Raw genomic sequence first — 22123 nt, forward strand, 5'->3', positions numbered from 1 at the left:
AATTTATTATCTCCTTTCATTGAACACGCTCTGTTTGTCAGTGTGCCTTTTAAAGTGCAGTGCCCTGACCTGAATATAGCATGCTAGATGTGTTCTGACCATTGCCTGGGAGGGCAGGACTGTCACCTCAGTGCTCTGGAACTAGACTTCTAGTTGGATGGCCTGAGTGCATTAACATTTCCAGTAACTGCATAACAAATTTGGTTTGGATTGAGTTTGCTTTTCGCACAGATCTGTCCTGTTATGAATGTATTGACTTTTTGAACTTAAATTTGCATTTTTACATTTATGGCTGTTTATTTCATCTTGCTTATTGTGTGCCATTATTCCAGTCTGGGTTTAGAGACTTTAGGGTTAATAGAACAACGTTTCTATCACCTGGAAGGAGAGGAATGGAACCATGTCTCAAGACTTTGATGGGGCCTGACTGAATGGTCCTGAGCCCACTTTACATGTTTCCTCTTAAGCCCCATGTCACTAAAGATTAAAGATGATAGGGGAGCCCAGCAGAAGAGAAGATGAAGGTGGTAGAGACTTAGACTGTAGAAAGATTGTTGAGGCCTTACTTAATGCCAGTCCTCTGCTAAGTACTTTACATGCATTGTCAAGTGTAATCTTAATCACGGCCCTTTCTGTTGGTACTTTTATTATTAGCTCTGTTTTATAGATGAGTATACTGAAGCTTAGAAAATTTAAGTAATTTGTCCAAGGTTATCTGATTAAGTAACAAAGCCAGTATGCACCCCAGCTTGTCTGATTCCAGAGCCCATGTGCCTAATCATTGCACTATACTGCCAGTGACTATGATGACTATACAAAGTAATAAGGTCTGTGATCGAGGCTTGCACTTAGTCATCGGAAGACACCAGAGGACAGGCACCTAACTCTGATGGGAAGGGGAGGGGAAGCACAGTCAGGGGAGGAGGTTTCCTAGACCAAGCCATGCTTGCCTTTAATCTTTTTTTTTTTAATTCAGTTTTATTGAGATATATTCACATACCATACAATCATCCATGGTGTATAAGCAACTGTTCACAGTACCTTCATATAGTTGTGCGTTCATCACCCCAGTCAATTTTTGAACATTTTCCTTCCACCAGAAAGAATAAGAATAAAAAATGAAAGTAGCAAAGAACACCCAAATCATCCCCCCATCCCACCCTATTTTTCATTTAGCTTTTGTCCCCATTTTTCTACTCATCCATCCATACGCTGGATAAAGGGAATGTGAGCCACAAGGTTTTCACAATCATACTGTCACCCCATGTAAGCTACATAGTTATACAACCAATCGTCTTCAAGAATCATGGCTACTGGGTTGCAGTTAGATAGTTTCGGGTGTTTACTTCTAGCTATTCCAATACACTAAAACCTAAAAAGGGATATCTGTATAGTACATAAGAATGCCCTCCAGAGTGACCTCTCGACTCCATTTGAAATCTCTCAGCCACTGAAACTTTATTTTGTTTCATTTCACTTCCCTCTTTTGGTCAAGAAGATTTTCTCAATCCCATGATGCCTGGTCCAGGTTCATCCCTGGGAATTATATCCTGCTTTGCCAGGGAGATTTACACCCCTGGGAGTCAGGTCCCATGTAGGGAGGAGGGCAGTGAATTCAGCTGCCAAGTTGCCTTAGGTAGAGAAAGAGGGCCACAAAGAGGTACTCTGGGGGAGACTCTTTGGTACAACCACAAGTAGGCTTAGCCTTTCCCTTGCAGCAACAAGCTTCATAAGGCTTGCCCTTAATCTTAATGGATGAGGTGGGTTCACCAGGCAGAGAAGGGGCAAGGATCTTCTAGACAGAGGGCACAAAGCTTTGCATGAGTTGGTGAGTTTTGGAGCTCAGGTTAGTGGATTGTTGGAAGATAAAGCTAGAGAAGGCAGAATACGCCCAACCTAGAAGCCCATGGATTTGCTGAAATAAGTTTGAAATATTATTCCAAATCTGTGTGTTTGCAGTCCGGCTGCATTGTGGAGGACTGGCAAGATAGGGGGAAACTGAGAGGCAGAGAGCCTAGGTAAGAGGCTCTTGCAGTAATCCAGGTGGTAAGTGACAAGACAGTCTGAAAAAAGGCAAAGGCTCACAGCTTGGGTTGATTAGCTTTACATAGAAAGAAAACTAAACTGGATTGTAGGTGGTTCAGCCCAACCTCTCACCACACCTAAAAAAATACCTCTTGGAGCACATGTTTCACTGACACTGGCTAAGGAATATTATCTTCTATTTTGAAGATTGGTGCTTCCTTCACATTGACTACACTCAGTTCCTTTCTCCAACTATTCCTCTTCTCTCCCACTTCCTGGAAGACTTTTATACCTTCTTGTGTCTCTTCAAACTTTTAACACCTCTTTCCCCATCCGTCTCTCAGCTGATTAATTTTGCCTCCCACTTCAATTGAAAAAATGGAAGATATCAGTACTTCCTCAAATCCCCAACACCATATTTACTCACATTCCAGCATATACTCTGTTTCCCCTCCAGTTACTAGAGTTCCCTACTTAGTTTTCTAAGGCTAGCCCCTCCATTGCACACTAGATTCTATCTTCTTTTGTCTACTCAAAATGATTGCATCAGCACTCTTTTCCTCTTTTGTTTACATCATCAATTTTCCCTCTATACTGTTCATTTCCAAAAGAATATCATGCATACTGAAATTTCTCTTATTTTAAAAGAATTTCTCTTATTTAAAAAAAAAAATCTCTTTCCCTCACTTTCCCCTCCAGTTACAATCCCATTTCCATGTTCCCCATAACAGCAAAATTCCTTAAATGAATATCTAATGAATATCTGTCTTCACTTTCTCAAATTCCTCTCTTTCCGTTCTCTTAAACCCACCCCAAAACCACTTTTGTCAGGGTCATTATTGACCTTAACAATACTAAATCCAGTAGTCAGTTCTCATTCCTCATCTTACTGGAACTCTCAGAAGCTTTTGACATAGTTAATATACCCTCCTCTGTGAAACAGTGTCATTACTTGGCTTCCAAGATACCACACTGTGGATTTTCTCCTATCTCAATGTCTGTTCCTTCTCAGTCTACTTTGCTGCTTTCAGGCCTCAGTTCTTGGACCTCTTCTTTCTCTGTATTCCCTATTGTTATCTAGTCTTGGTTTAAATGCCATCTCTATGCTGACAACCCCAAATTTACACCTCCAGGTAAATCTTCAGATTTATAAAACCCACTACTACCTGCTCAGTATATCTAATGGATATCACAAATCAAAACCTATTTCCCTTTTTAGCTAATAGTAACTCCATGCTGATAGTTACTCAGGCCAAAATCCTCATCCTTGTCTCTTTGACACATCCCATCTGATCTGTCAGAAAATCCAATTGGCTCTACCTTCCAAATATATATGAAATCTAAACACTTCTTGCCACTCCCACAGCTGCCATGCTGTCTAAGTCATCATCTTTCACCTAAATTACTGCAGTTGTCTCCTGAGTGGTGTCCCCATTGCCACCTTTTTCCCCTTCCACAGTCTTCTCTTAATAGAGCATCCAGAGGGATGCTTTGAGAAAGTCAGATCTTGTCACTCCTCTGCTTGAAATCCTCCTGTGGTTCCCCTTTTCTCTGAGAGTCAAAGCCGAAGTTCAGGGTCCTGCCGGACCTTATGTAATACAGTCCCCTAGTACCTCCTGACCTTCTTGACTACGGCTCTTCCCCTAGCCTTTTTTTTTTTTTAAGGTTTTTATTCTAGTAACATATATACAATCTAAAGTTTCCCCTTTTAATCACATTCGTATATGTAATTCAGTGCTCTCAATTACATTCACAATGTTGTGCTACTGTCACCACCATCCATTACCAAAACTTCACAATCAACCCAAATCGAAACTCTGTACAACTCAAACATTAACTTCCCATTCCCTACCCCCAGCTCAGCCCCTGGTAACCCATACTCCAGATTCTGACTCTGTGAGTTTACTTATTCTAATTATTTCATATCAGTGAGATCATACAATATTTGTGGTTTTGTGTCTTGCATAGTCACTCAACATGATGTCTTCAAGGTTGATCTATGTTGTCACATGTATTAGAACTTCATTCTTTTTTTCAGCTGAATAATATTCCATTACACACACACACACACACACACACACACACACACACAAACACACCACACTTTGTTTATCCATTCATTCATTCATTGGTTGATGGACACTTGGGTTGCTTCCATCTTTTAGTAATTGTGAATAATGCTGCAATGAACAGTGGTAGGCAAATATCTGTTCAAGTCCCTGCTTTCAATTCTTTTGGGTATATACCTAGAAGTGGAATTGCTGGGTCATATGGTAATTCTTTACTTAACTTTCTGAGGAACTGCCAAACTGTCTTCACAGTGACTGAACCATTTTACATTCCCACCAACAAAGAATGAGTGTTCCTATTTCTCCACATCTTCTCCAACACTTGTAATTTTCTGTTTTATCAGTAGTAACTATTCTAATGGATGTGAAATAGTATCTCATTGTGGTTTTGCTTTGTACTTCTCTAATGGCTAATGATGTTGAGCATCCCTTCATGTGCTTTTGACCTTTTGTACATCCTTTTTAGAGAAATGTTTATTCAAGTCTTTTCCCCTGGCCTACTTTTGTTCTCGCTATACTAGCCTCCAGCACTCCAAGCTTGCTCTCATTTCAGGACCTTTGCACTGCTGTTCCCTCTGCCAGGAACACTTCCCTCAGACAGCCTTGTGGCTCACTCCCTACCTCCTTTAAGTCTTTGCTCAAATTTCACCGTCTTAGTGGGCCTACTATGACCACCCTTTTAAAAATATTGCCTCTTTTCTTTCTTCCCTATCTTATAACCTCTAGCCACCACTACCACTTTCCTTATCTGGCTTTTTTTCTAAATAGCATTTACTACCTTTTCACATACTACATACTTTATTATGTTTTTATTTGTCTCTGCCTACTAGATTTGAGCTCTATGAGAATAGGAGTTTCTGTTTGTTTAATTCAGATGTACTTTTAGCATTTAGAATATAGTGCATAGTGAATGTACTCAATATTTATTGAATTAGTGAATATGTAGCAGTTATTGGTTGAAGACTTGTTCAATGCCAGGATCTTGGCAGGGCACTGGGAATCCAAAGGTGAATGTGAATAGTCCCTGTCTTCTTCCCATGTTTTGGTTGTTTTGAACAAGGACACCATTTGCCTGCTCAGCTTTTGTCCTACTCCTTCAGTCTGAGGCCTTGGATCCTTTATGACTGTTCTTGCCATGTAGTTAGACCCATCTGCCATGATCCCAGGGCCCTTTCTTTAATCAGGCCTTATGCTGCCCCAAGATATTACCCACCTCTTCACTGAGGTGGCACTGGCTTTGCATCCTCTGTGCTGTGGTGCAGGGGGCCTCTTCTTACTAAGCAGCATCCCCAAGCCTTAGGCATTCCATTTTCTCACCTTTTCTGGCTTTAAATTCTGTCTCTGTCACCTACCAACTGTAATGACTTTGGGCAAATTGGGTAGCTTCTCTGAGTCTCAGTTTCCTTAACTATGAAATAGAGCTAGTAATAATCTTCAGCTCATAGGGATATTGTGAAAATTAAATGAAATAATGTATGTAAAGCATTTAGCACAGTGCTGAGGGTGAATTATCCCTCAATAAAAGTTCTCTATTATCATTGAGTTGTTATGATTGAGCAAGTTCATTTATAAAGCACGTTTATAAAGGCATGAAGTAAATAGTAGCTATCAGTACTGCTACCACCATCACAGCAACCACAACCAGTCCTTTTAGTATCCTAAGTACCCCTTTTCTCTAAGATGACCCACTAAACGTATGATAGCTATTCTTTGATCCAACCTTACAACAGTTTGCCTAACCTTCCTGTTTTTTTCCATTCAGATCTAATGGAGGACTATGATCAATGGAACAACTTTGTTGAAGGCATTGGACCATCGCTTGCTCCAGGGGCCCCACGCCAATTGTCCAGCCTGTAGGCACAACTGGCCATCTTCAAAAGGTCACTTGAGCTGAGTTTCCATTTGGGGGCTGCCTAAGAGAATCCATAGTCTCCCACCAGGAAGTGGCCAACACAGTCCTTCTTCACAGATTGAGAGGACTTAATTACACTGCTGATGGATAACTGGGTACTTTGATCTTGGACTTGTTGATCTTAAATTCACACTGGGACTTGAATCACTTATTGATTGGCAAATTGACTTTCTGGGGCCTGAGCCTTGATGGGTGGGGAGCAAGCAAGGGGTGGGGCTGATGGGAGATCCAGTCCCCGGGCTGTGCACTCTGAAGCCTGGATACGCAGACTTAGCCCAGCGAGTCTGCTCCATCATCTTGAGCCAGTGTGGCTTCTGCAGTGGAAGAGGTGAAGCTGAAGATTGGAGTTGAAATCACCACTTTCAGGACCTCTTGCCCAGCCTGGCACTATCTCTTTCTACCTCTCAACCTTTTCCCTCCCCAGGGCCACTTGGTGAGTTCTGAGCACTTTAGGTACATTTCTAGGGTATGGACCTCATCATATTTTCTGTTTATTTTTAAGCCTTCCCACTCCATGAAACATAGTTCAGTTCACTTAGTATTCAGTTATACTTGTGAGTCCATGGTGGGAAGACAGCATTGTCCTCGTAGTACAGGGAGAGAAGCTGAGGTCCAAAGGGGTACCTCAGAAGCTCTGGAGTCTTTGGAGTTTTGCTAAAAATGTATCTTCATGGGAAGTTAACACAAATAGGTTGAGAAGGGAAAGAGAATAACAGTATTAAGCATCTATTTGCACAGACCCTTGCCACAAGAGTGGGGTTGTTCAGTCTGTTAGAACTCAGAAGTCCACCCCTGAAGGGATCTAGGAACACCTTGGTCTTGCCTCTTAATCTCAGATATTATGAGATGCCAACTAGCTCAGGATCAAGGTCCTTTGGATGTCTGTTTTCTGGCTCTAAGGCCCTCGCCCCAAATTTAAGTCAGGATATAGTCTGCAATTTCATTCTGTTCTATTTTTGGTGTTTTATAATACGAATGATATTAATACTCATGTTTTGCCTAATGATATGTTGGAATATTCTCTCTTTAATCTACATTAGAGCAAGATGGGGAGCCATCTGGAAGAGGCTTTACCTTCTGTCTTTCTTTCTTCTCTTACTGCTTGGGCCATGTGAGAAAAAACCTTAAAAGGAAAGAAAGTCTTCCCAGGGATCTAGTTCAAAGCTCTTTCGGGACATCAACCTTAAATACCCCTCACCACTACCCAAGACTTCTCAGCTAGGTCCAAGTAGGGGACCCCAGCAGAGGCAAGAACAAAAGGGAAATGTGTCTCTACAACATCGGTCCAAGGTCAGTGCTACCAACAGCTATTCTTTTTAAGAGGTGAAGCAATAGATCCGTTTAGGCTTTAGCCTTTGGAAAGATCTGTAGATTTGAGTGAGTTGTAGCATAAGGAGGATATCATTAAAACTTTGTGCTCTAGAGTTACATATAGCTGAGTTTTTAGTCCTGATTCCACTACTATTAATTGAGTAAATTTGAGCAAATTATGGTCTCATTCCAGTCTTGGTTCTTGCATCTCTAAAATGGGAATCTGCCTTATGAATAGTTAGGAGGATTAAGTGGGAGGATATATAACTCATGAGTTACTTAAAAATATGTTTCTTTCTTTCCACATATATGAGAGTTTTTTAGTTATTTTCTAGTTGTTGTTTTCTAGCTTAATTGCTTTGTATGGTCAGAGAAAATGACTCATAAGGTTCCCAACTTTCAAGATTTGTTGAAACTTGCCTGCTTGACCCAGTGAGAGGTCAGTTTTGTAAATGTTCTATGTATGCTTTAAAAGACTGTATTCTGACATTGTTGGTTTGCTCTTTTACGCAACAACACATTTCCTTCTATGAGAGCACACAAAGATACGTATCGAGGGCTTCCACCCTCCGCATGGGAACCAGAGCCTCTCAGCACCTGCAGAACCAGCCCCAGGCCAACCCTGAGTAGATGCTGCCCCTTGTGTGGGGGCAATCTCTGCAATTGCAGAGGGGCTAGTTCTGGCAGCAGTAGCACATGAAACCCCACTTCTACCTTTGACCCATAAATAACATGGACATATTTTATAAAGCCCTGAGCAGGAGACCTGGAGCCTCACTAGAAGTTGTTTGGAAACTGGATTCATTTCCTTCTTTCAGTTGGTATTTTGGTAATATTTCATTTATCCAGCAATATTGGAATAGGTGAAATTTCCATGTAACTGAAAATTATCCTTTAAGTCAAAAAACATAATATTGACTATCATGTTTCAAAAGGTAATATACTAAAAAGATAATGTACATACTTCTTAATCAAAGTGAATTGACCTCAATTAATGTTTTAAGATGTTTCATTTTAGGATGTTATTAATAACCCCAAAAAAGCAACAAAATTTTATTCCTTATCCTTGCTACCTGTCCACTGTGGGTTGGCTAGAGGCTCTGCCTGCATTGTTATCATCCTCCTGGGCTGATACAGCTGCCACCCTTGGAAGCGGTGTTGGTTGTCATGGCAGAAAGAGGAAAGCATGGTGAAACTTTAAAAGCTTCTGCCCACAAGGAACAGTCATTATTTATGTCTATTTCATTGTTCAAAGCAAGTCATGTGGCCAGACCTAACATCCCATACCTGGTCAGGGAAAGAGCTGGAATATTTGTAACTGGCTCTAATGTCAGAACAGTGGTATCCTTTGGTCTGTGAGGGTGCGGATAGCTGTTTGCACTGTTCTATAGGGCTCCCCACAGCTATCCTCTTCGTTCTTTTCATTGTTTTTGTCATCTCCCTTGTATTCAGGCTGCCAGCCATAACTCTTCATTGCCTTTGACGAGCTGGTTCCTGGTAGCCCTCCCTGTTCACTTCGCATTTGTGATTTCTGATGTGCAGTGGTCTGAGCAATGAGCCACATTATTTCTAACTGTGTTGGAAGTAAAACTAGATAGTCAATGTGAACGGGTTTTAGGGACTCTTCTACAACTAAAGTGCATTACCTTTAGTGCATGGACTTTGTAACCCTTTCTCTGATTACTCAGAAGGAGTGTCACAAGGCCTTTGGCGCTTTGTCCTAGTTGTTGCTTAGCTTTCAGGACACCAGACGAATGGCTTTTAGATAAGTAAGGCATTGCTGCATTCTAATTGGCATGTGTTGATCAATTGCATTCTAGTGAATTCCTCTCCGAAGTGAAGATGTCTTGGGTTTCTTTAGCATCTTCCAGTTCCCCATTCCATTGTAGGACTCTGTTCCCATGGAGGCCTCCTAGTGGTATATTGTGAAGTTTCTCTGTGTAGAACAGAGAAATAGCCAGATGCAGAAGCCAAATGCCCCTGGTCATAGCTGCATGGAAAAATGATGATGAGTTTCTGGCACCTGAGCCTTGATGGGTGGGGAGCAAGCAGGGGGTGATGTTGATGATGATGATTATGATGATGATAGCCAGCATTTATTGGGCCCTTACTGTGTGTCAGCAACTGTGCTATATGCTTTACCTGCATTATCTCATTTACTTCTCACAATAGCCCCATGGGGTCAGGTGGCATTAGCCTCATTTTATGCATGAGAAAACAGGCTTAGAGAAGTGCTGTTGATCAAGTTCTCATAGCAAAAGTGTTGCAAAGCTGAGATATTAACATCAAAATGTGAGCTCTTAATCACAATCACCGGGCGAACTGCCTAATATACCTACTTGATTTTGCCCTTTCCCCTGTCTCTTCAAACTGGCAGGATATGGGGAATGTAATTTCACAGTAGACTGAATCAAGGATGTCAAAATCTCCAGCAGTTTCTATATGACCTGTTTTGAGATTTGGTGATATCCCCAGTGCTATTGAGAAATGGGTTGGATGAGAGAACCAAACTTTCCTGAAAACTGTGGGCCAGGTGTTCTGTTGGTTTGATAGACAGGGAAAGCAGTTCAGGGATTAAGAACATGTTCTTTTAAATCACACAACTCCAACACTATTAGCCTTGTGACTTTATACTAATTTATTAACTTCTACAAGTTTCACTTTTCTCAGCTGGAAAATGGGGGTTCTAATAGTATTTAATTCGTCAGGTTTTGATAATCCAAATAACCCATATGAAGTGCTCGCACAATATCTGGATATAATAAGAGCTTAATAAAGGTTAGCTATTACTAGCGTTGTTTCCATTGGTCCTCCTTTTGCATATCTATAAAGTTAGATATAATTTGCCCTTGCACTGAGTGTTCTGGGCGGTCTTTGTCTACGTTCTTATTCTAACTTCGAATAGTTTTGCAGTAGCCTCTCTCACATGAAGCCTGCCAGCTGCCACTCAGCTACTTCCATTGTGTTCTCATGTCAGGATGGAGTTAGATGAAGAGAAACAGTTTTCCATACCCTTTGCTTTTATTTCCCTACTCCTCACATCAAAAATCAAAATCACACTATAGTTCTAGACTTGCAGGCTCTCTTTACCACCAGGAATAGTCCGCACCCTTATGTTCTGAGTGGGTTTTAATTTCACCCCTAATCATCCAAGCACAGATGACTCTGCACTGGTCCTGAAATAATGAATGGGAGAATCAAAGGAGAAGGTCTGTGTAGAGGTTGGCCAAAGGAAAGGGGACCTGGGGATAGGGAGTTTGTAGTAGAGGCGAATTGCAATAATTTTTGTCTGCTGTCTTTGAGGCCAGGGTGAAGGAGATTAAAGTGGCCTTGTGACCTTCTCAGGAGTAATTCCTCAGGTAGGGAAGGAGTGGCCTGTGCATTACCTTCTGCACAGCTCCCTCCCTCACTGCCATATCCAATTTCCTGCTAAGTCATCTTGTTTCTTCCCTTTTGGTGGTTCTCATACCCAGCTGGTCCTTTCCATTTCACTTCAGTCTAATCTCCTTCAGCTAACCCCTGGACCAATTTTTACAGTCTCCTGGACTCTGATCTCTCTTGCCTGTCTTTTCCTCCTGCATTCTGTTGCCATCTCTTACTGAAAAACTTATTTTCAAAATACCAGCCTGGCAAGGTGCTTGAACAGAAAGAGGATCAAATTGGTTGTTACCAAATTGGGTTATCTTGACTCTCACTCTCTTTTGCTCTGTAAACTTGAGTGCCTGCTTTTCCTTTCTTGACTGTAAATCGGGATGTGGGGCGGTAGGCGTCGAGCTGGCTGATCTCTGAGGCCCCTCAGTTCTGGCATTGTATGTCCCTTTCATTGAATTGTTGAGAAGCTACAGTGATTCCCCTGTCCCATCAAATTGCCTCGCACCATCTCATTCCGTCTGACCTTGCTCCCCCTTTCCATCCTGTACTTTTTACTGTGCATTCTTCTTTTTCCACAGTACCCTTAATATACCCCACTCATTTCCCAAACAAAGATTTATGCCTTTTCTCCTGATGTTTATCTTGCTTGCAGGGCCTTCCCGCTTCCTTTCTGTAAACTCTAATACTTTAGGCTCATTTCTAGTCCCACCTCTTCTGTGAAAGCCTTCTTGATTAAATTCAACTAACATTTGATCTCTTCGCCTCCTTCTCCCCAAGAGAAATATGGTCTGTGCCACATTTAGTACTGAACTGTTATTACATTATTCCAGGAGCAGTGCCCATCTGTTGGATGGGAAAAATCCTCCTCCTGTTGACTGACACGGGGAGCAGGGATCCCTGCCCTCCCACTCCATCAGTAGGCTTCTCGTTCCCCAGCCAGCCTTGGCAACAGCTGATGTTCGCCCAGCCCTCTGATACCTCCAGCTGCCCCTGCTTCCTTTCCTTTGGTTTTCCCAGATACCAGCTGTGGGGCCCAGGACAGAGCCAGTGACAGTGCAGCCAAGGGCAGCTGGAGCAAATTTCTGAAATACATGGACATGTAGCATTTGGGAGTTAGAAGGAGGGCAGGCTGAACACAAATCACACCAGTGTTGAAAACGAGGGAAAGCAGTTTGCCAGCTTATTTTTCCCATCTTGCTTTCATCTAAAAAAAGAAGCTGCTCAGAAACACAGTCCTCCTCAGCTTGCTAAGCCAGATGGTCCCTAGATGCTCAGCCTGCCAAATGTGTATATATAATTATTCATCTTCATGGGATCACACCCAGGTTTGAATTCAGACATTAAAAGTTCTTTGCCATTTGTCCTGGAGCCAGTGAACCCTTCTGAGCTTTTGTTTTTTCTCTATAAAATGGGGTCACTAATGACTGCCTTGCTCACCTCAGGATTTTAGGATTTTTTTTTTTTTTTTTTTTTTTTTGGAGAGGGGGCTTCAATATAAGCTATAAGAACGCATTGTAATTGATAAAACACTGGACAAATAAGCATTGTTATTAATAATAAAAGTGCCATATTTTTTTTTTGCCCTAAGTGTTCTACTATTTAATGAGCCCTTACTCTGTGCCAACCACAGTGCTAAGTGTTTTATGTACACTGTACCATTTAATCCTAACAACATTCCTATAAGGCAGTGAGTGTTACCCCTGTACTACAGATCACAAAGGTGAGGTTCAGAAAGATTTGCTAACCCAAAGTCACCCAGCACATAAGTGCTGGAAGCTGGGATGTGAACCTAAACTGTTGGGCTCCAAAGTCAAAGAAAGAGATTCTTGACTCTGTATAGGCTCAATTGATCTCCAGCTGAATGCACTAATCAGTTAGGTCATACAAAGAGCCTTTTTTCTTGAAGATCTGACTGAGTCCTGACAATACAGTGTACACCTTGAATTGCTTTTCTAGAAGTAGAGATATAAGCTCCATCCATTCATCCATACACCTCATATAAAGTTAACAGTCCAAGGAACAAACCCATTAGTATGTACTCTATAAACTGTGGAGCCAGCCAGCTGGCTGAAAATATTTTTAAAGTCTCTACTTTACATATTGTAGTTTGGTGATTCTCAGCTTGAAGTGCACCTCAGAATCACATGGAAACTAAAAATACAGATATCCTGGCCATGCCTCCAAAGATGCTGATTCGGGTCTAGGATAACCCAGGTATTTGTGTGTGTATGCATCTGCAATTTTTTTTAAAAAGTTCTAGGGAGATTCCTGATACACAGGCATATTTGAGAACCCTTGCTATGGTTTAAGCCTATTTTCTCTTCTTTTATGGAACAGGAATAATTGCTAGCTGAAAATATAAAATCATTAAATTTTAGAATTGGAAGTCTATAAGTCATTTGGTCCATAAGGAAACTGGAGCTCAGAGAAGTTCAGCAATTATTGGCAGACTTGAATTAAAATCCAGATCCTCTGACTTCCAGTCTAGTGCTTTAGATGTACCCATGGGTGCCAGCATTTTGTTGGAATATTAAGGAAATCCCCAGGACCCACTCCCCATGATATCCATCATTTCCAACAACCATACATGGGAGTTCTTGTGTAAGGCAGAAGCCTGGGCTAGAAGGTGTGAGAATTGACTCAGGTGGAAGTTCTCATGTGTATTCACTCATTCTACAAGCACTTATGATGGCTGCACTATAGCTGGCCTTGTCCTCATGGAACTGAATCTAGAGGGCAAGAAAGGCCAGTCAACAGTTAGGTCCCATGTGATGAGTGCTGAAATAGGGGATGTATATGGCTCAGAAGTGACACAGGTCGATCAATTCAAGCTTCAACAAGGGAGAAGGGATAAGAAGGGTTTATAGGGTATCATACATTTTAGCTTGGTATTTATACTAGTTATCTTTTACTGTAAAACAAATTATCCCCAAATTTAGCAGAATAGTACAACATTTATTATCTCACACTTCCTATGGGTCAGGATTCTGGGGCAGCTTAGCTGGCTGGTTGTGGCTTAACCTCTCTCATGAGGATATAGTCAGGATGTCAGCTGTCATCCAAAGGTTTGACTGGTGCCAGAGGATCCACTCTCAAGATGTCTCAGTCACATATCTGTTGGCAAACGTCCTCCGCTCCTTGCCACATGCTCCTCTCCACAGGACTGCTGCGCAAGACATGGCAGCTGGCTTCTCCTAAAGCAATGTGCTATATGATAAATCATTAGAAGTTCATACTCCATTGTCTCCACAATATCCTTTTATTACACAGGTCAATCCCATTTAGTGTGGGAGGGGACTACACAAGAGCATGAATACCAAGAGTTGGGGGATCATTGGAGGCCATCTTGGAGGCTGAAGATGTGTATTGAAGAAGAGTGGAGTTTGCCAGATGGATGAGGGTGAAGAATTGCATTCTAAGCAGAAGAAATAACATGTAAAGGCCTGGAAATGTGAAATAGCAGGGCATAATGTGTTCGGGACATCATAACTGGTTTAGAGAAAGTAGATGAAAATTAAGGGTATAGGAGAGCATACTGAAGAAATCAGAGAGCCTTCTGTGCCAAGTGAAAGAGTTAGGTCTTTATCATGTAGGCCAATAATTTTCAAATTTTGCTGCTACTCGCTGGGAGATTTTTAAAACCCAATGACAAAGCTATATCCTTTTCAATTAAATAAGAATCGCTGGGGTAGGACCCAGACATCAGTATTTTTCAGCATTTCCCAGGTGATTCCAGTATGCAACTAAGGTTGAGAACCAGTACTGTAGGTGACATAAAGTCACAGAAAAGCTTGAAGCAAAAGAATCATGTGATCAGATTTCCAGTCTCTTCCTGGTGGTGAAGAGCAGCTGTACCTTCCTTTGCTGTTTTTCCTCTAGAAAATTTATTATTGCCAGAAAAGCCTTATGTTCTGCACTCACCACCTCACTCTGGTATTAAATGCTTTATCATCTCTACTACCAAAAATTAAGCAGAAATGTCTAAATAGTATCAGCTCAAAATAAATTCCCAGCATTCTAAATTGCCTATTATTTACAAACCTCCAAAGCTAATATTGATGCCAACATTCTTGTATTATCATAATCACTCCCATGTTTTCCCCACTTAGAACTGTTTTATGTATGCCTTTCTCTAATTCTGTGTGGTCCTCACATCCAACAGTCTGAGACAGCAGAATATACAGGTGAGGGGTATGGGCTTCAGAGTCAGATGGGTCTCTAGGTTTAAGTCCTGATGTCATCACTATTAATTAGTTGAGTGACTTCACTTCTCAAGGCCTCAGTTAACTCATTCGAAAGATGGCAATAATATCACCTCAGAATATTCTTGAGATATTAAATGAGATAATGCATGTTAAGACCTCTATCCAGTGCCTGGCACATAGTAAGTGCTCAATAGATGTTAGCTATTATTCAGCATTCCAAAAAGCATTTCAATATTCTGTTGCATTAGTTCATCCCACTCCACTTAGCAGTTCTCCCCCTTGCCAGCTATATGAGTCTTTTTCAGTTTTTGGCTATAATATTCTATACTTCTTTGTATAAACTGAAAGGGTGTTTGTTTTCCTTTTGAATTGTTTCCCTAAAGTTTCACATCCTTAAAATATTTTCTTTGTGGATATTGAAGAATGGAGAGGTGAAGTAACTTGTTGAAGGTCATATCTCTTGTTAGTGAAGAGCCAGGAGTAGGGCCCAGGTCCCAGGTCCCCAAGTCTTAACCTAGTATTTTTCCCACCCTGCCACCCAGCCCCCATACTCACTGGAGAATTGAAGACTGGCCCTTCTTGCCTTCTCTTTTCCAGGCTGAATGATCCAGATTTCCCACTGTGCCCTCTGAAATCTCCTGTTCCCACCTTTTCATCATCTTAGAGATCCCTCATTAATCCAGTATAATTGGAGCAGCAGCCCTCCTGGGCCCCTGGGGAATGGGGGCAGACGATGACGAATGCTTAGAGACCTGGACTCATCTCTTGGCGCCTCTGGATCTCTCTTGGTTGATGTTGTACTGTCAGATGGGGATGGAGATCCTGTCTGACTCAAGTCTGCTCCTCTCCCCTACCTGGAATGCTGTCTGATTTCATTGAATCCATCCACATAGAACAGTAGACCTTAAAGGAACCATAGAGATTGCTTTCTAACCCAGCCTCTGTTTCTTAAAAAACGAGGAAACTGAAGCTCAGTGATGCAGTGTGGGATTAAGTGGCAGATCTGGGACTGGGACCCAAGCCTCCTGACTCCCAGTGGGGTATTGGGGAGAGGGCACCGGAGTCAGGCAGGCCTGGGTATGAATCGCAGCTGTGAGAACTTATAAGTGAGTTAAATGAAGCTAAATTTCCCCTTCTATAAAATGGAGACACCCAGCTGGGGATAGATGTAAGGATTAAATGAGTATGGAGTACTGTGCTCAATAAATGGTGATTACTATAAAGTAGAGAACAGTGGTTAAGAGCCTGGGCTTGGGAGCCAGAGAAACTATTCAAATCCTAGAAATGGACTTAACTAGCTTTGTGATGTTGGACTACTTATTTAACAAGACCTAATATTGGTTGAATTTACCATGTTCCAGGCATTAAGCTAAGTGCCCTGGAGCTATTATTTCATTTAATTTTGCCAATAATTCTTTCAGGTACTATTAGTATTCCAATTTTGTGAATTAAGATACAGAAACATGAATCAATTTAATTTTACTTTGGGGTCCCCCTTTTTTTTCTGATTATTCTCTACCTTGCATTCTGTTTCTCTCCCTCAATGCGTAAAGAATTCTCTCCTGTTTTTGAGTTCTGAAACAGGCCATAGTTTCTTAAAGACCCCCTCACGTCTTCTCTTTACCAATTTCTTTTCCTCTGCTCTGTTCCAGCATTGCTTCCAGTTCTCCTCCTCTGAGAAACTTACTCTGCAAACCTTGTGTACTCGTCTCCAGCATCCTCTCTCTCCTGCCTGCTATAAATGCCTGGATCTCTTCTCAGGTTTGTTCATTTTACTTTTCTTTGAATGTATCTCTTATCCAGATCCTCTTTGTGTATCCTGGTTCCCCCTTAACACAAAGGACTTCCTAAAGGACAAGTCTCTCTGGCCAATTCAATTCTATGAATACACCTGCTGTTGTCTACTGATGGACCAGGCATTAGGTGCTGTCTTGGCCTGTAAGCCAGGCTGACAGATCACATACTGTTCACTCTTCCTCCATAAGAATAAGAAAATTGTACATCTGGAAATATAAATGTTGGCAAGGATGCAGAGCATTGGTGGGATAGCAATAAGTTGGTGCAACCACTTTGGAAAGCGAATTTGACAATATCTTAACAGAGTTGAAGATGCACATTTCCTAAAACCAGCAATTCTCCTAGATACCTTAGAGAAACTCTTGCTCATGTGTGCAAGGAAACATGTACATGAATGTTTCTTGCAGCATATAAATATTTCTTCATAACAAAAATGATTCTTTATTACAACACTCCAGCTTGTGTTAATATCCCTTAATAGGGAAAGGACCATCTTTAAGTGTCAAATGGCATTCAGTAGGGCCCATTCAGTAGGGGAAAAAAAAAAAAAGGAAGGAAAAAACCACCCCTCACATTTTGAGTTCATTTATAAATTCAGAGGGTCAGTCAGTCCCCTCCCTTCTGAACTACTTGTTCAAGAGTGGTTTGATTTGGTTATGTCAGAAAGCACTTTTTAGCTTGCTTCACATTTGGATCATGACTATTGCACAGTGTTTTTGTTTATCCTAGTATTTAACTGCCTCTCTTTCCTTGCCTTGCTGGTGTAAAAGATGTGTGCCGTTATTTTTTTTCCTTTCTAATCCTTGTTCTTCTATTTTTTCCCAACTTTTTATTATGAAAAATTTCAAACATGGAGAAAAACTAACATAATAGTTTAAGGAAATTTACCACCTAGATTCAATAATTTTGAGATTCTTATTCAGGCAGGTTATAAAATGTCATCTTCACAGGTCTCTTGGGTTAGTTCTCTATTTCTATCTGGGAGTCCCTTTCCATTTTGCTAGAATATGCATAATATTTTGAAAGGGTGTGTGAGAGGGAAATTTGAAGTCCTTGTAGGAACTCTTGGATATTTGCTAATTTGGCTGGGTAGAGAATTCAAAGTACAAATTAATTTTTTTCCCCTCAGAACTTTGAAGACCTCACTCTTTTGGCATCCAGTACTGTCAGTGAAATATCTGATGCCAATCTAAGTCTTGGTCTTTTATTTCTGGAATCTTTGGAGGTTGACCTTTATTCTTAAAGGTCATAAACGTCACCAGTATGTGCCTAGATATGCATCTTTTTGATTGAAAGCTTTTATGAATAAAAAACGTGGTTGCTTAGTATAGGTAGATAGCTGGTATAGGTTTCTTCTGAAGCTGTATTTTCAGAAGCTTTACACAGAGGATTTCTTTCCTGAATGGATGGTCTGACCGTGGGCTATGGATAAAGGAACAGGGCTTGCCAATAAGCAGGCTTCCCTCTAGGGAGTCTTGAAACCCCTGTTAAGTGCCAAAATAAGGAGTGGAACAGTGTGATAGGGATCTGTTAGTGACAGAAAACAGACTTAATCTGGCTTAAGCAAAAAGGGAATTTAGTGGCTTAAGAAGTTTAGTACTAGCTGGCTGGCTTTGGGCACAGGCATTTTTAGCAAGAAGCCCTCCTCAGATCTTTCACTTTGTATAGAAAGGACTTCCCTTACCTTTGGCAGATTTTGAAGCAGCCATTCAATCACTGATGCAGCACATTTCTTAAGAAGACATTTACCCCATGTCTTATTTTCTCAGCTGCTGAAACAAATACCTTGAAATGAGTTGACTTAAACAATGGTAATTTATTGGCTTATGGTTTTGAAGGTAAGTCCAAAATGGAGGCGTCAGCAAGATTTTCTCCCCCAAAGACTGTAGCATTCTGTGGCTGGCTGCCAATGATGCTTGGGTCCATGGCTTTTCCATCACATGGCAATGCACATGGTAGCATCTTCTTTCTTTTCCTGGTTCCCTTCCCCTCCAGCTTCTACTTCTCCCTGTTGCTTTCTGGTGGCCTCTATAAGGCCTTCCGTAATAGGATCAAGACCCATTCTGATTCATTTGGCCATACCTTAGCTAAAAATAACATTTTCAAAAGATCCTATTTACAGTGGGTTCACACCCACAGGAATGGATTAAGATTAAGAACGTTTTTCTGGGGGTATGTAATTCAACCTACAAATCAAATCATTAAATTTATAGCCTTTTTTTTTTTTTTTTAACTTCCAAGTGTTATGTGCAAAGTTGATATCCTCATTTCCACCTGAGCCTCACCCCAATGCCAACTCCCACCTTTGGAAATCAGGAATGCTCAGCAGTGGAGAGAGGATCAGAGACATGGTGAAAATCAGGGATGGAGTCAAGGTCAATGGTGGAATGAAAGTCAGGGATGGGTGAGAGTCAGAGAGAAAGTAAAGGTTGGGTATGTAACTTTCACAAGCTACTTGGTGTTATTTTTTTTTTAATGGTGATTTTTATATTTTAACTCACTTCTATCAAAATGTCTTCCTTGTCAAAATGTCCCCTGTGTCAAATGGCTTTGGCATACTGCCCTGCCTTGAGACGCAGTTGACTAAGAATCAGATGCTTCTCAGGTGGCTCAATTTCCAGACCAAAATTCTTATCAGATAGGGCACAGTGTCCTGGCAGAGTGAACCTGGGCCATGGCAGGCAGATTCCAGGCCCAGACTCTGCCCTGCTTTGTCTCCTGTGGGTCACTGCCACGGCAGTCGGACTGAGGTGATGCTCCACCCATCTTTCCACTTCCTCCCCACACCCCCTTCATGCCCCTCCCCTAGGTTGCAGATCTGGAAGATGAGGGTGGAACAAGCAAGGGTTAACTAGTTGGCTGCTTCCACCCGCTTTACTCCCTAACCCCAGGCCCTGCCAATCAGTCTCTCGAACCTCCTAGTCTTTGACAAAGAAAGCTGAGGCCCAGGGGACACCCTTACCTTCCTGCCCCACCCAGTTCAAACCTAGGAGCGGCTGAGCCTGTAAGACTTCCTCTAAGCTGTGCTTTGGGTGGCTGGGAGAAGAGACAGGTCACAGCCCTTAGACCCCTGGAACCCCCTGGTTTAAACAAGGTGATTACCTCCCCAGGGAGATACCCTCCTCACTTTAGGGTCTCAGCCTTGAATCACTATTTTTATTTGGTTTTTGTTTTGATTTCTCTGTTTGTGTGTGTGTTTTTTTCCCCCTTTTATGTTTTGCAACTCCCCCTCCCCCTGTTCTTTGAGTAGAAAATGCCTACTGTAGAAATTTTTGAAAAATACAAAAAAGTAGAAGAAAAGTACCAACTATCTTACCATCTAAAGATATATAGTTAGAAACTTCTAGTATATTTACTTCAAGTATTTCTCAACACTTACTTTAAAATATATATATAAAATGCAAAACAAAACAAACAAAAATATATGTCAAACATAAAACTTCGTACCTTATAATCTTATGAGCATTTTTGCAGTTAAACAACCTTTATAAACACCATTTTAAATTACTGAATAATATTTTACCCTGTAACTGTACCATAATGTAGGTAACCAACCTCCTAATGTTGGACAGTGAGGTTGTTTTGACTTTTTTAATGTTAAAATTAACTAGTAAAAATTAGCTATTAACTACTCCTTGTGATGGAGCTGTTCTTTATCATGAATATACACGTGATAAAACTGCATAGAATTAAATAGATGCACACAAATGAGTGCATGTAAAACTGGGGAAATCTGCATGAGGTAGGTGGATTCTATCAATGAGAATTTCCTGGTTGTGATAATGCAAGATGTTGCCATTGGGGAAAACTGGATGAAGGATGATATGGGATCTCTGTACGGTTTCTTACAACTGCATGAGAATTTACAATTATCTCAAAAAGTATATTTTTAAAAGCCACTATTTTAGTGGACATCTTTTGTAAGCACATGTTTGTCTCAACTTCTGATTACTTCCCTTGGGTAGATTCCTATGAGAGAAATTACTCATAAGAAAATTCAATAAGAAATTAAAGCTCTCAATCTCAGCACTTTGGGTTTACTCGCTATCATCCAAGATGAGCTATGGACATAGAAAACTGGTATGTATATCAGCAGAGGTAGAGGGGTTAGCCATACTCATAGACTGTTTTACAGACCCAGAGTGCCAGTTTACTAATTTACAATGAGATATGTAAGTGGAGGGAATCAGACCCTACCACCCCCTGGCCAGAGCTTTCTGTCTGGGTTGACCCTCCACTGGTGAAGCCACATTGTAATCAGAAGATTGAATGGTGATATGAATCCAGCCAGGACAAGGGGCAATAGGTGACATGATACAACTGTTCAAGCCCTGATGCCCACGTCTCTGTGATATGGCTAAACCATTGTCACCAAGACAGACAAATGGGTTCTTGGGCCAGGTCACCCCTCCTGTGGCAGCGCTTGAATGGGGACAGCCTGTACTTGCCTCTGCAGCTTTCCATTTCTGTGCTTCCAAGGTTTACTAACTCCTGTTCCAATCAGCACATTCTTTCTTTAGGTGTATAAAGATATTCTAGTGAGTTGTAGCCAAATCTTGTTGCCTAGGAGCCATTCTGTCATGTTGAGGCATTTGCACTTAAAAATATATATATATTTTGAAACAATTTCAAACTTACAGGACAATTGCAAAAATAATACAGAAATCAATACAGAAAACTTCAATATACCCCTCACCCAGAAAATACCCAGATACACCAACCATTAACATTTTGCCACATTTGTTATATCATTCTGTCTATCATCTATCTGTCTATTTTCTAAACATTTGAGAGTAGATTGCATACCTCCTGCTCTGTTAACACTAGCACTGCCATATACATTTCCTGAGAACAAGAACACTTGCTTAGGAAGTCACTTTAGGTACAGCTATCAAGTTCAAGAAATTTAACATTGGTGTAAAGCATATAGCTCATATTCCAAATTTTTTTCAATTTTTCCAATAGTGTCCTTTTGGGCATTTTCTCCTGCATTGTTAAATCTAGTCCAAAATTATGTATGAAGCACTTGTTCTTAACCCCTAGTTCAGTGAACTTCTGGAGGGTTCTTGTCTCCTCTGAAATTGGGTGAAAAAATTTTGAGTATGTGGTTTTATATGCATTTTTCCTCGAGTTTGTTGTGTTTACCAGATTTTAAGAAAAGGATATCAATTTAATAATGAACATTGCGTGGCCCTCACGTTCCAGTCATTGTACTGAGGGCTTTACATTCATTTTCTCATGTAATCCTCACTGAGGTCTAGAAACTTGTCCCAAGTTATCAGCTTGGGCAAGTTGACGAACCACTACTTTAAAGTGAGTTTATAAATCTCTTGTCTGGTGTATTCAGTGTTGGTGCTACAGGGCAATCTTATTTCTGCCCTTTTATCTTCCTAAAAGAAGATAAAAATTATTGGAAACAAGTATACAATCTC

At 41.0% G+C, this 22123-nt stretch overlaps 1 protein-coding gene across 6 annotated transcripts in view; it reads left to right on the top strand.

The window, feature by feature from the left end:
• The window catches only part of PAFAH2 (platelet activating factor acetylhydrolase 2), a 59911-nt gene that overhangs the window by 24122 nt on the left and 13666 nt on the right, over positions 1 to 22123 (top strand). For 4 of the 6 annotated variants that reach the window (XM_037828106.1, XM_037828109.1, XM_037828108.1 and 1 more), the window contains one exon: positions 5857 to 7496. In XM_037828106.1, coding sequence (XP_037684034.1) covers positions 5857 to 5951 — 95 coding nt within the window. In that variant the 3' untranslated portion in view covers positions 5952 to 7496. Of the gene's footprint in view, positions 1 to 5856; positions 7497 to 16546; positions 16656 to 22123 lie in introns of those variants that run through there. The other 2 variants (XR_005215460.1, XR_005215461.1) reach the window with 2 other exon arrangements.

This window comes from Choloepus didactylus, chromosome 2 (genome assembly GCF_015220235.1).
Source record: "Choloepus didactylus isolate mChoDid1 chromosome 2, mChoDid1.pri, whole genome shotgun sequence".
NCBI classification, from domain to species: Eukaryota; Metazoa; Chordata; class Mammalia; order Pilosa; family Megalonychidae; genus Choloepus; species Choloepus didactylus.